At 44.5% G+C, this 14,177-nt stretch overlaps 1 protein-coding gene across 5 annotated transcripts; it reads left to right on the plus strand.

The window, feature by feature from the left end:
* Window positions 1-1,525: 1,525 nt before the first annotated feature.
* On the plus strand, window positions 1,526-14,018 carry itgb6 (integrin, beta 6). 5 transcript variants are annotated; one of them, XM_027018335.2, is made up of 18 exons: window positions 1,526-1,727; window positions 3,274-3,369; window positions 3,491-3,560; window positions 3,839-3,918; window positions 4,001-4,199; window positions 4,454-4,700; window positions 4,967-5,132; window positions 5,222-5,383; window positions 5,550-5,645; window positions 5,988-6,077; window positions 7,140-7,274; window positions 7,541-7,806; window positions 8,083-8,234; window positions 10,321-10,543; window positions 11,008-11,102; window positions 12,494-12,610; window positions 12,777-12,943; window positions 13,104-14,018. In XM_027018335.2, exons 3-18 carry the CDS (start codon window positions 3,506-3,508, stop codon window positions 13,191-13,193), a joined length of 2,340 nt encoding a protein of 779 aa, XP_026874136.2. In that variant the 5' UTR covers window positions 1,526-1,727; window positions 3,274-3,369; window positions 3,491-3,505; the 3' UTR covers window positions 13,194-14,018. The 5 variants fall into 5 exon arrangements, with proteins under 5 accessions (XP_026874136.2, XP_026874137.2, XP_026874138.2 ...); XM_027018336.2 differs by having other exon boundaries at window positions 3,274-3,334; XM_027018337.2 differs by lacking the exon at window positions 5,988-6,077.
* Window positions 14,019-14,177: the final 159 nt, after the last annotated feature.

Consider the following 14,177-nt stretch of genomic DNA (forward strand, 5'->3'; position numbering starts at 1 on the left):
ACTTGCCAGTGTGTTAAGTTACCATTTTGTGTGTGGTGTGTGCACGCACGTGTTGAAGTGAGAAATCGACACAGATGACGACGGTTCATTAATCCGTCACAGCTGTGGTTGTGCTTGTATCCTGCTCTCTCCTCTCAGAGCATTTGGCCATGGGCTCATTCCTCACTTATCATGTTTCTTCATCATCCTCATCTTGCTCTGAAATACCAGACATCCACCAGTAGATGGTGTTCCAGAGTGTTTTTTTTATCAATATGATTCACCGACATTAAACGCTCATCCATGTAAAAAGCGATGTTATTAATCATCCTGAGTCTAAGTACCTAGCTGAGCTGTGAGTGGATCTGTTAAGGATTGCTCACAGTGGGGACTTGGTGTGTTTTTGGGGAGTGGACACCCTCTTTAATGAATGAATCCTGGCCACTGGTGCACTGTGCATGCCTCCTTTGTAATAACAGCCTGCTGGGCTTTATCTACAAAGCCAAGAGCTTACGCAGAGCTGATGCCAGAGACTCGCAGGCACCGTGTGTGCGCGTATGTCCCAGGCACTAGCGCATTAAGATGAAAACATTTAATTTATATATATGTATATAAAAGATAATAAGCACAGTTTGGTTTGAGGAGTTTATGCAGTGAATAATAATTTTGTTTGTTATAGATCCATGTTTTGAAAATCTAATTTTACTTTCTGCTCTTTCCCTGCGCTTGACCCTGCCAGCTGAAAGGAGTTGTCCCATGTTCCCGACGGGAGTGTGAAGGCTAGGTTATAAGGGATGTGTTTCTGTGTGAGTGGGGGGAGCAGCCTTCTACAGCTACAGCATTGCTTTAACCCACACATAACAACCACGCTATCTATTCACTCAGTCATTTAAAAGAAAAAATCAACCTTGTGAAATAAATCAGCCTCATGAGCGTTACATTTTTGAATCTAGAAAGTGTCATGATGTCTCGGTCTGAATGTGGCTAAACCACCTACACCTTTTCGAATAGGTCAGGTGATTGTATGTGTGTACTGTTGGTTAGGTGTATGGGTGGTATGATGCCCAATCAGTGTTCATGGTCTCCCCGTTTCCTTTCATCACTTTGTCTTTTCTTCACTTCCTCCTTGTTTCATACCAAATCCAAGTCACAGTGATGTCACACATTTCCGGTGAGGGAATCAGTTGAGCCCGCTAACAGATAACTGAAACTACCCACCACCACCACCACCAGCATGCAAACGCACTACAAACAAGACGAGACAGACAAAAAAAGCACCTGACTGCTTTGCTCCATTAGAATCGGTTCCTCTCCATGGAAGCAGACAGCTTACACCACAACTCAGCATGTACCCTGACTGTATGCGCACTCCTGCCCTGCCAATTCAATATCCAGTCTCTCTCTCTAAGGAAAGTAGCTCTCGACTGTGTATGTATGTACATGTGTGCAGACTTCCAGTTGTTGCCATCATTCAGAGAGTGTAGTGTGTGTGGGTGTGTGTTTGTGTGTGGGTGTGCACACGCAGGCCTGTGAGTAGGGGGTGAAAGAGAGAGCAGGCGTCATGCTCCATAAAACTGCTCTGATACTCCGAGCTTACTTTTACTTCGACACGTACTGTCTGCTGAATGGACACTCACGTTCCGGGTCACCATTTTTCTCAGGCTGGTTTGGGTTGCGGTATTTCCAGTGCGTGACCGGGGATTCTGCTGCCAGCGTGGACGCTATGATAGCCAACGCCGCTTCTGGAGGTACGTGACTGATAAGTTTGGCTCTGTCATGACAGTGTGACACTAACTGAGGTGAGGCTTCGTGTTCCTAGTTTTCCATGTGTGAAAAGAGACAATATGGCCTGAAGTTTGATAATGACCCAGATCATCCATGTCATTGCACAGACACTTTAAAAACGTTTGGAACTTTGAACAGTTGACGTGTGAACAAACACATTCTGTCTCATTGTAATGAGCAGTTTTAATTTGGTGTCAGCGACGTGAGGTGCGAAGAGAACAAGGCACCGATCTGACACTGAATGTAGCCTCAGCTGGACTGATGTCTTCAGGACCAGTACACACACAATGTATCTCTCCAGTGCTCTTCCTAACACATATCCTAACACTATGACTCTTTGCCCTTCCTGTCTCACACTCTCTCTGGCGTACACACGCACATGCCAACAAAGAAAAATGTAAACATTACTCTATAATAGACATATTGAGTGGATCTGTGTCTAGTCAGGTAGTCAAACTACTTTGCACCTTGGTGTGTGTTTTTCCCGCTGTAATGTTAATTATTAAAATTTGTGTCATTATTTTGAAATATGACAAGGATGACCCATGCTCATTCTCTGGGGGCCTGCCATGTTAAACATTAACACAGCTTTCATCGTTATTCTGCTGTGAGGTTCATAGTCTCATACACAGGGACTGACTCATGGCTCCATGAACAGGCGTGGTTCACTCACACACACACACACACACACCTGTTTGCATCCACGCAGAATGGAATGTGTCTCTCTAGGCTCACACAAACCCTCCATGTATCACAATAGCAAATGTGTATAGTGTTAAAGGTTATACTACAAATTCAGAAAGGGGTCAAAGGAGCACAGCCTTCTCTGGATAAAAAGATACATTCTGTGCATGTTCGAAAAGCTGCCTCATGACCAATGGGCTGCTTCTATGGCAGTGAGCTGACCTAAAACATATGTAATGGCCAACAGATTTCTCCTGACCAACGACACTATTAAGGGACATTTCAATCAAATCAAAACCAAACACATAAAAACTTTAAATTATTTCCTTTAAAGCTTCTGAACATTATTGAAGAATTCCCACTAATATGTACACTCTTAACCTACCAGAAATCTCAAAGCATTTTTCCAGATACCTTTAGATATTTGAAATCAACAGATTATACAGCCTGTTTCCTTCTTTGTTCATGTGTAAAATAAGAAGATTTGGAGAACTTTGGTACATTTTATATATATATATATATATATATATATATATATATAAAGCCTAAGACTTGACACTACAGACTTTACCATTTTTGTTTTTATATCTAACCTGTTCTTTGTTGTTAGTTATCAATGTCTCAGTTTAGTGCCAGTATGATCACTATTAGGCTATTTTAGAGATTGTTTTTCGTTTAATGAAGTAATACAAATCGGAGGATTAGGGTGGATTGTTTTATCTGTCAGAGCTTTAACAACATAACACGCCAATGAAACACACTCTAATGATGTAAAGCACATGAACGCTTGTGTACCTTGACACATATTCTCGTCTGCCTTCGCAGTCTGGTTCTCCGCTCGCCCTCCTCCTCACCTGTACGGAAGTGAGCGTAAGTGGCTGGCCAGGTAATGTGTGCCGTACAATTCGCGTTGGGCTTCAGGTGAGAACAGCTCGCTTCTGGGTCCGCCGGACTGCTCCGCGCTACAGAGCGTTTTCATGCAGCCTGTCTGTTCTGTACAGACAGTGATATGATCCCGGGTGATATTTTCTTACCCATGCAGAAACCTTGAGGACCAATGGGGATATTTTTACTAAGTCTTTTCCTTCATTACTGGCTCAACACAGTCGAAGGTAAGTTCAAGTTCCTTTTAAGTTCAGACCTTATCTTTGATTTATCGTTAATTATTTGACCTTCATATTTAGTCCATATAAATAATAAACATTATTATTAATAATAATAATAATAATAATAATAATAATGTTAAATGTATGGGATTTTAGTATCACACAGAGCAACAGTCTTTAAACTGAAACATCTGCTCGATTGCACGTATTATGTGAAAGGCTGCGCTCGTGCCGGGGTAACCCGCGCTACTGAACCGCTCGTGTCTGTGGTCTCGTGCACTCAGGGACCTGCTCCGCTGGCCGCGCGCTGGCTTGTGACGAGTGTCTGCAGTCGGGGCCGCAGTGCGCGTGGTGCGCTCTGGAGGTAGCAGCCTGAGGTCTAACTGGACTTTCTCTCTGTCGCGTGGAGTGCATTTAGTTTCACACGCGACTTTTTACGCTTGTAGAACTTCACAGACTCGTTCACAGTCGGTGACCGATGCGGCACGCTGGAGGAGCTCCGCCTGAGAGGATGCGCGAGGGAGTTCGTGCAGTTCCCGGTGACAACTTCCAAGCTGCTGGGGAACGAGCCCTTAGGACAAAATACAAACAGCAGCAACACCTCATACATATCACCCCAGAGGATGGCTCTCAGACTTAGGCCAGGTACAAAAAAGAGTGACGGCCAGAACAAGAAATGTTTATGCTTGGCCTAAGACAAACAGGGGTCCAAAGCCTTTGAGCTATACAGAAGGAAATTGCAGCTGTTTCTGAATAATGTCAGAGTCATCATTTCCAAATAATTGTTTGTTGTGTTTTTAACGTCATAGGGGAACAGCAGAGTCATATGAAAAAGTCTAACTGTGAATGGATTCTTGCTGCTTCTGACTGGAGTTGCTTGTTTCCTATGTCCTCACCAGGTATGCCGGTAACGTTCCAGATAAAGGTGCAGCAGCCTGGCGACCATCCTGTGGATATGTATTATCTTATGGACCTGTCTGCCTCCATGGTTGATGACCTGCAGATGATTACAAACCTGGGATCCACTCTGTCCAAAGAAATGGCTAGTCTCACCAGTAAATTTAGACTGGGATTTGGTTCATTTGTAGAGAAGCCAGTTCTTCCCTTCATCAAAATTACCCCAGAAGAGTTGGCCAACCCCTGCAGGTAGCAATTCCTGGTTACACGGCCTTAGGCTTTTAGAGTGAGCTACTGAGCTTTAAAGTGATCGTTAGAGATGTTTGCGTACATTGTCTTTATTTTCTTTAAATGGATAAACACAGCCTAACTCCACAATGCCATATCATTTCTTCAGTTCCATTAAAAGCCTACTTCTAAGAAGAGAGCAGATTGCCCAGTTCTAAAGGAAAATGCTGTCTGATATGAGTTTTAAAGAAGAATAAAGAATGACATGGCTTTGTTGTGTTGACCAGGAGTGTGGATAGCGTTTGTCTGCCCACCTTTGGATACCGACACATCCTTCCCCTTACAAGCAGCACAAACAAATTCAACGAGATCATTTCCCAGCAACGCGTCTCTGCCAACAACGAAAACCCGGAGTGCGGCTTTGACGCCATCATGCAGGCTGCAGTGTGTGGGGTGAGGTCGGCTAGCCTGTGAGTGTGCATGTGCACGGCTTTTCTGAAAGGAAACCATTATGTGTCTCTCCCATGTGGACGTCTCCCCAGGACAAGATTGGCTGGCGGAACGATTCCATGCGTCTGCTAGTGTTTGCCAGTGACGCTGACTCTCATTTCGGAATGGACAGCAAAATGGCTGGAATCGTCATTCCCAACGATGGCCAGTGCCACCTGGATAACAACAATGAATATTCCATGACTGCCCACTTGGTAAGGTGGAGCCTGCTGTTGCGTGAACAGTTAGAAGACCTTATTGTTGAATTTATTAGTGCAGTTCAAAACATAGCCCATCGATAATATATTGCTTTAATAATTAGGCAGTGTGGCTTTCCTGAGCGTGATGTCAGTGTGAGAAGTTCTTCACGTTTACGTTTAGGAGTTCCCTACGTTGGGGCAGCTTAAAGACAAGCTGGTGGAGAACAACATCCTTCTCATATTTGCTGTCACTGCCAGTCAGAAAGAGAACTATGAGGTAAACCTAAGCCCACACAGGGACTTTTCAGATTCAAGTATATTTATCTCAAACCACGGTAACGGAGTGAATGAGTGTAGAACACTAGGTTTCCTGCTAAGAAAAAGATTTGTAAGGCTACCTTCAAAGAAAACGTTTTTTTTTTGTAACATCGAGGACAAGATAGATGGTGAGATTGTGTTTCGTATTCAGTTCTGCTTTCGACATGCTCAAACACGATTCGTGTCGCTGCATCCATGTTTACCGGGTATGAAACAGTGCTTCTCTCCATGGCCTTGTGCAGCCTTCACGCCTGCTGTATTTCACGTTCCTCATGCACACCTGTCTATTTCATTTGGATAGAATTATGCAGCGCTAATTCCTGGTGCTACAGTGGGCATACTGGAAAAGGATTCCCGGAACATTCTAGAACTGATCATGACTGCGTACAAGGTACAGAATCTGCGTCTGCATTCCTCCGTGAGCCGTGAGTTTGCTGTGCTGTACACAATAGCCCAAAGGAATCACATTAGACACCCAGAACTCCGACACCTATGCTGGAAAAGCTTGAGCATGATGAGAACTTTAAAAAAAAAAAAACATCTTTCATCCCTCTTCTGTTTCCTTCTTTTACCCTGAGCCAGGAAGCATGTCTGCACTCGTCCTTTCTGAGCTGCTTGATCTGTCTATCTCTGTTCCACCATCCCCCACTCACGCTTTCCTCTGCAAGCACTCTCTAATAACTCACTTCATTTGGAGTTTCCAGAACTTGGCTGTTCCGAGCAGATCCCACCTGCCCGAGGAGTGGATCGCCCTGTGTGTCTTGGCTCCGTATCTCGGGAGCATTGATGGTTTGTTCTGGGAGCTTTAATTGGAGGTCCAGCTACTGTGTTTCCCATAAGGCCTTCCCTTTTTCTCTTGTCTTATTTTTGGGAGTATTCACTCCTGCCTGACTGAAGCAGTTTTTTTTCCTCTTCCTGAAACCTAAAAGGAAAGAAAGGGAATCTGGTTAGGGAGCTGCTTGTGTGCTTGTGAATCGTTCTTGTTTTTGCAACTCCCAGACCCATAAAGGTAATAGTCTTTCTTGCTGGTCTTGTTTGTACCACTGTGTGAGAGAATCCTTGATCCTCTGGGAGCGGTATCACAGTTACTCTCTTTTCACATGTCTGTCAGTTGTAATTGGCATGTAACTGCACACACTCTCACAGAAAACACAGATATACTGGGGTTGCTTCATTTTTCTGCCGTTAGAGTGTAGCCTCTTAGAACTGGTGGCACTACTTTTAAAAGTGAAGCCATATTGGATCTGACTAGCACAGATAAACTTGTGACTTGACTTTAGCACTTTCAGTTGTTCATGGATGCCAGGTGACATGGGGACCTGATGTAGAGACCTGGCATACAGATCTGACATGGAGACCTGCCGCAGAAGCTTGCATTGGGGATTTGACATGAAGCCCTCATATTTGATACCTCACATGGGACCTAACAAGTCTGCTCATGCTTGATTTCTAGGAACTGCGGTCTGAGATTGAACTGGAGGTTCTGGGTGACACTGAACATCTGCAGCTGTCCTTCACAGCCCTCTGTCAGGATGGGACAGTCCACCCTGGGCTTAAACGCTGCACCAGCACCAAAGTTGGCGATATGGTATATTTAAATGTGATTTTTAAAAATTACACTTTTTTGTCATTTTTTATATTTTTATGGTGAATGCTGATTTGTTTCTTAAAACTTTATAAACTCTCCAAATACATAATTGTCACAGAGTAAAAGCATTACTTATTCTTATTTACTTAAATTTAAACAGACAGACAGTACTAGAACCACACAGTGCTGTAGTGTAAGTAGAGGAAGGCTGTTGGGAGGATTTCTCCTGCTAGTGCGAACACTGAGGGAAGATCGGCTCCCGTCAGGTGGCGTTTAACGTGACGGTGGAGCTGGCGCGCTGCCTGGATGCTCCACGGCTCTTCTCCCTGCGGCCTTCCGGCTTCCGGGACACTCTGGAGGTGGAGCTGGAATCCCTGTGTGCGTGCCCCTGCCAGGAGACCCCGGAACCGAGGAGCAGGTCCTGCAGTAGTGGGAGAGGGGCCCTGGTGTGTGGCTCCTGCGTGTGTGACCCCGGGTTCACCGGGCCTCGGTGCGAGTGTGAGGAGGGGAAAGCTCAGATCAGTGACTGCAGGTGAGGAAGAGTAAAGTGATTTATTAAAGTTTAATTAGCTGTTGAATTAAATCATTAGCTCACCAGAACCTACTATATATCATACAGAGTGAAAAAGGATCTTCTCATTTAATACTGATGACATTACTGTGTTTAGTTTATGTAAAGGTCAGGTTAACTTATGGATCTTCGGTGTTTGTTGGTAAATTTACACAGTCACACCATGATTGTCTGATCCAGTCTGTGTGTGTGTGTCTGTGTGTGTGTGTGTGTGTGTGTGTGTGTGTGTGTTTGCAGGGCAGAGGAAGGTGATGATATTTGCAGCGGGCAGGGAGAGTGTTTCTGTGGCCAGTGTGTCTGCCACTCACCCACTTTCGGGCATGTGTATGGAAAATACTGCGAATGTGATGATTTCTCCTGCCTCCGATTCAGAGGAAAACTGTGTGGAGGTCAGTGCACAAAGCAGTACAGACAGAGAAGACATGGGGAAAGGGAAGAGAGAGACAGACAGAGCGAGAGGAAGCTAGAGAGAGACAAAGAGAGGGAGGGAGAGAGACGGAGAGAGAGAGAGAGGCAGAGAGAGAGACAGACAGAGCGAGAGGAAGCTAGAGAGAGACAAAGAGAGGGAGGGAGAGAGACGGAGAGAGAGAGAGAGGCAGAGAGAGAGAGACAGACAGGGCGAGAGGAAGCTAGAGAGAGACAAAGAGAGGGAGGGAGAGAGATGGAGAGAGAGAGAGGCAGAGAGAGAGAGACAGACAGAGCGAGAGGAAGCTAGAGAGAGACAAAGAGAGGGAGGGAGAGAGACGGAGAGAGAGAGAGAGGCAGAGAGAGAGAGACAGACAGAGCGAGAGGAAGCTAGAGAGAGACAAAGAGAGGGAGGGAGAGAGACGGAGAGAGAGAGAGAGGCAGAGAGAGAGAGACAGACAGGGCGAGAGGAAGCTAGAGAGAGACAAAGAGAGGGAGGGAGAGAGATGGAGAGAGAGAGAGGCAGAGAGAGAGAGACAGACAGAGCGAGAGGAAGCTAGAGAGAGACAAAGAGAGGGAGGGAGAGAGATGGAGAGAGAGAGAGAGGCAGAGAGAGAGAGAGAGCTTGATTTAACAAAAAACACAGACATTGCTGACAGAAGGGAGGAGTGTATTTGATCTCTTACTGTAGGACATGTTAATGAAACAATAACATTCTACTAATTAAATGTGGGCTTGTACAGATCAGCCACACGTTTGTTATTCAAGGAGGCAAAGGTGCAAAGGATTCTGTATCATTACTCCACTGCTCCACTAGGCAGTACAGAGCAGCCTAGAGAGTCCGCATTACAGCTCTACAAACAAGAGCAGCGAGGAGTCACCACTGCTCTACGTAGGCATGAGTGTGTGAGAGTCAGAGAAGAGGAAGACTGCAGAGGTGGAGACGCTGAGTTTGGGGACCACAGAATCCCAGACGCCACGCAAGGCACGATTCGTTCAGGGTACCTGAGCATAAACCCAGTTTGCATAACAGGCTACTTTTGCAAAATAACGATTTTGTTTGACCATAAAAGTAAGTTATTAGTCATTATTATTTATTTTGCTAAATAAACTAGATTAAAGCTTGATTGGAATTCCTATTGGGTGAAAACTATTGGGTTATTCACTTGTTTGACAGTTCACTTGAAAAATTGTAGAATTAGCATTCATGTTTCCAGGAGATGTTGGTTTGCCAATATAAAATTTTGCAGAGTTGTTCTGTAGTTCATTGTGCTACCAACTATAATGGCATTGTCAGTAACTAGTGTAGGACAGGCCACTCTTTCCCCCACGTTCAGATGCAGTGGCAGTACTGTGAGCGAAAGGTGTGTTGAAGGTGTGTCGGATGTGGGCTAATCTCCAGGCCCGTGCGATTGCCTGGGGTTCAGCCTCTTCCCAGAAGCTGGCTTGGAGATTTGGACTCTAATCAATTTGCCACTCCAACCTTCGCCAGCCAGCACTGATGTGCAGGGAGCAGGTATAACTAGAGCAGCTGACTCAGTCAACACGCTGGACATTGAGGAAGGGGGCGTGAAGCTGGCTGGCTGCCTTCAGGTTCAGACTGCTGCCTGCTGGTATCAGTGAGTCACAAGTTCAAAGCTGGAACGAGCACTCCAGGTGTCTGGGGTGAAGGAGTCAGTAGGAAATCTTTGTCACACAGAGGCACTAAGGTGACCCACCCTGCAGCAAGACAAATGCTTTACTCAAACAGCAGAAAAGAACAGGACTGTGAATAACAGCTCTTTGTTTTCATAGCAATAATAAACGCTTAATCCATATACCAATCTGAACAGAAGCCTACATACCCAATTATCAATATATTTTTGGCTGTTCTGTGTACAAAATAAAAGTAACCAACGTGTCTAAATTTGGCCCTAATTGTTTTGTCTGTAGTCTGTGAATTGGTGTGTTTTGTGTGTGTGTGTGTGTGTGTGTGTGTGTGTGTGTGTGTGTGTGTGTGTGTGTGTGTGTGTGTGTGTGTGTGTGTGTGTGTGTGTGTGTGTGTGTGTGTGTGTGTGTGTACACACTCAGGCAATGGGCAGTGTGACTGCGGCGAGTGTGTGTGCCACAGCAGTTGGACTGGCGAGTATTGCAACTGCAGCACCAGCACACACACGTGTGAGTCTGTGGACGGGTCAATCTGCAGTGACCGGGGCCAGTGTGTGTGTGGGAAGTGCGAATGTTCTGTTCCTGGAGCTTCAGGTGAAAAGTGTGAGAAGTGTCCTACCTGTGGAGATGTCTGTGGCTCAGTCAGGTACGCACACACAACACAAACCCTACATTGCATCACATCCACATTACAACTTTGTGTCTGAAGTCTGGGGTCATTTTAAAATAAAGCCATTTTTGCGGTAACAAGAAGTATATGGAAATTTGTACATCAGTATCTGATTCTGTGTGGATGTCGGTGTTTGAGTACATTTCGCTATATGTGTGAGTGTGTTTGGATTCATTGTTTTTGGATGTTCCAGACATCCTTACATTTGCACAAGTAAAAGCAGAGGAGAGCATGTCACAGGTCTTCGGTGTCTCGTTTCCTCCTCCGAAAGGCCGTGTCAACCTGCCTTTCAGTCTGCCTTCTGATAAAGTGGGAACAAGAATAAGAAAAAAGCGTTTCTCCTTACAACGAACTCAAAACGAACCTTTCTCCTGAAACAGATCCCCTGAAGAGCTGATGTTCTTTGTGCTTGTGTGTGTGTCTGTGTATGTGTGTCGCAGATCTTGTGCTGAGTGTTATCTGAAAGCTGAAGAACCGTCAGAAGAGTGTGGCAGTAAATGCAAAGCCGTTCATGCTGCTGTGAGCAACTCGTCAGGTGAGCCTGTGTTCCTCTGTCCTGCCCTGGGAGGGATCATGGTCACTCTGGGCTTGTTGTTGAAGAGAAGCGCTACATGCTTGGTAGTGTGGGGCGTGGTTCCTGTATGAATGCCTCTCTCCCATCACACTTAGCCCTTACCGGAGGGAGGACTTCTTCTGCAGCATTGCATCGTCACCTCTGGGTGTGAAGTTTGAATTTGTACAAACCAAGGCTGAAACCTACAGTGCAACTGCTTCTTAATCTTACTGTGTCTGCATTTTAAAATGATGTACTATAGGAATCCAACTCATAAAGAGCAGTGACTGAACTGCTGGTAAACTAAACAAAATCTGTGCAGGACGCTGTCAGAGCACCATAAATAATAGTGTACTAAGTGTTCATCGAGCTTCAGTTGGTATATTGATACTGTGGATCTTTGGGTGGAAACACGGTAGTCACGTTAATGTTTACTGTTTTTATAAATACTTTTAAACAGGGATAGACATCAGAGTACAGAGTCATGTAGCTGCCACTAATATCATATCAGCCCTTGATTTCTGAGGATGGAGGGTGGACTTCAAATACAATACAATCATGCAAATAATTACAGATTACTACATGGCAGAATTTGGTGGAGTTTTTTTTAACATATTATACGCCACAAGCTAGTTCTGGAAACTGCATCACATCCATGTTGTGAGGCTCATCCTATTGGGTCATTAGTTGGTTAAAAGCACCAATGCAGTAGGGTATTACCCAGATTTCTTCTCATGTTCTCTCTCAAAATATCTTTGGGTTCCTCACCTCTCTCTCTCTAACGCTTTCTCAAAAACACACAAAGACACAGACAGACAGACAGGCACAGAGACACAACCACGTGTATGCACGCACACACACTTTGGATTAGGCCTTTTGACACTCAGCAAAGACATACATGCCGCTTAGCCTGTTGTGCAGACAAGGCTATTGTTAGACTCACAGCGTACAAGACCCCGAGTCTCTTGGCAAGGTCAGGCCATCACAAGAAGCCTCAGTGTAGTGCAGCCTGCGAGTCACATTCGAGTATGTGTCTGCAGCTTCCAACCGACATGACACAACGGAGAGACACAAAGCAGAGACTTTAAAGAGGACATTGTAGGAAGCTCTGTAAACGGCAGGCTGTATATCCTTTCCGTGGAAAAGAAAAGCGTGATTGTTCAGCTGTTGCTTGGTGTAACATCACAGCTATTTTATCTGGAGATAGTATTGTATTTTGTTCTTGCTTGATGGATTATTTGGTGATTTGTTGTGGGTGTTTGGTCAGCATCATATAGCACAGAGAACCTTTTTAAACAGCCTGTAGTAAACATCTAACAGCGTGTAATAGATGCCTCTTTCTCTGACACACATGCCTTGCTTTCTCATGTCAGACTTTGAGGAAAGTCACGCGGTGCTGTGCACTCTTCAGAGTGAGAACGAGTGTCTGATGTCCTTCGCTTTGGTGGAAAGTAACAGGGCCAACAGACTCTACAGACTCAGGCTGGACGGTAAGAACCAAGTCCTCAGCCTTCGCACTGACGTGTATGCTAGACCACTGAATGCTCAGTAACACATGAATAAGAGAAGAGATGCATGTATCTATGTGCAGGTGTTTCTATGTGCATGTGTTATTATGTGAATATGTTTTGATGTGCATGTGTTTTTATCCTCCAGACTGTCCCGAGCCCCCAAACATCTCTGTGATCGCTCTGGGTGTTTGCATGTCTGTGCTCACGATTGGCATCACACTCCTCGTAGTCTGGAAGCTTCTTGTGTCTGTCCATGACCGAAAAGAGGTGGCCAGGTTTGAGGCAGAGAGGGCCAAAGCAAAATGGCAATCAGTAAGCCCTTCTGAGCTTTGTGGAAGCTTTTTGACTCTAAGATTTGAAATTTTGAAACTCAAATGATTAGAAAGTCCTTTGTTTATACACTTGTTTGTTCCACTTTGTGTTTGTTATTTCTAACAGTAGAGTCCTTATTCGTTCTTTTTTCTGTTTTCAGGGCACAAACCCCCTTTTCAGGAGTTCAACATCAACATTTAAGAATGTGGCATATAAAAATACAGGTCGACAGAAAGTTGATATATGTTGAAGGGACAAACAAACTACAGAATGTAAACTGTTCATTAACACTCTGTGTGTGTGTGTGTGCGCGCGTGCGTGCGTGTGTGTGTGCGTGTGTGTGTAACTTTCTTTTTCTGGTAGATGTTTACATCTCAGATTTAAGCAGTGGGAAAAGATTAATATACTTGCTGCTAATTAAAAAAAAAAAGTCAGGTCAGAAACAGAATTATTTGCGCCCTTGATTTTAAAAAGGTGAAACCGATTGCAGTAAATCATAATTTGGGAACATCTTGCAATGCAGTGTATAATATGGCCAAAATAGCCAAAACACAGTGGCAAAAACATGCAGTTTGTATTTTTTGTCTGGTGTTGGCACTGCTGATTTTATGGCTGAGAGTATTTATTAAGTAGGAGAAGCTTTGGGGCCATTTTGGACCCTCCCTCTACACAGCAATTCGTGTGACCTCTGTGGTGGAGACAGTCCTGGGATTGCTAGAATTCATTACGGCATTATTCTTGACACTTTTATTGGCTAACGAAACAGGAAGTAAAGGCGGGGTCATTGACACTGATATAGATTTTTTTTTATCTCACTCACGGATGCCGATAATTCTGTCCGTGATTGAATAAAAGCGTATACTACTGCAACTTTTCTACGTGCGAAACACTGGACATTGCTTTGACGTTTCGGTTTCAACACAGTTAACGAAGTTTTATATTGTGTGATGTGTATTTGATGTGTACTTTTTAAGGTTTACGATATTGAAAGTTATTGGCTACTCTGAGGCTGAGCCTTGAGCTATATTTTAATATCATAAATTATGTTTAGACTAATGTTTAATAAAGTTGGATTTTGCTGGATCAACCCTGTTTCTCGCGCCTTTATCACTATGTGCGTCCCTGTCAGGAGAACAGTTTCACGCTGGTTTTAATCTAGAAGGTTTCGTTTAGAAGATGCCCACTGTGTTGACCTCTAAAGGTCACACACACGTGTAGACGTCCTGGGGCCAGT

This window comes from Electrophorus electricus, chromosome 26 (assembly GCF_013358815.1).
Source record: "Electrophorus electricus isolate fEleEle1 chromosome 26, fEleEle1.pri, whole genome shotgun sequence".
In the NCBI taxonomy this organism is placed as follows: Eukaryota; Metazoa; Chordata; class Actinopteri; order Gymnotiformes; family Gymnotidae; genus Electrophorus; species Electrophorus electricus.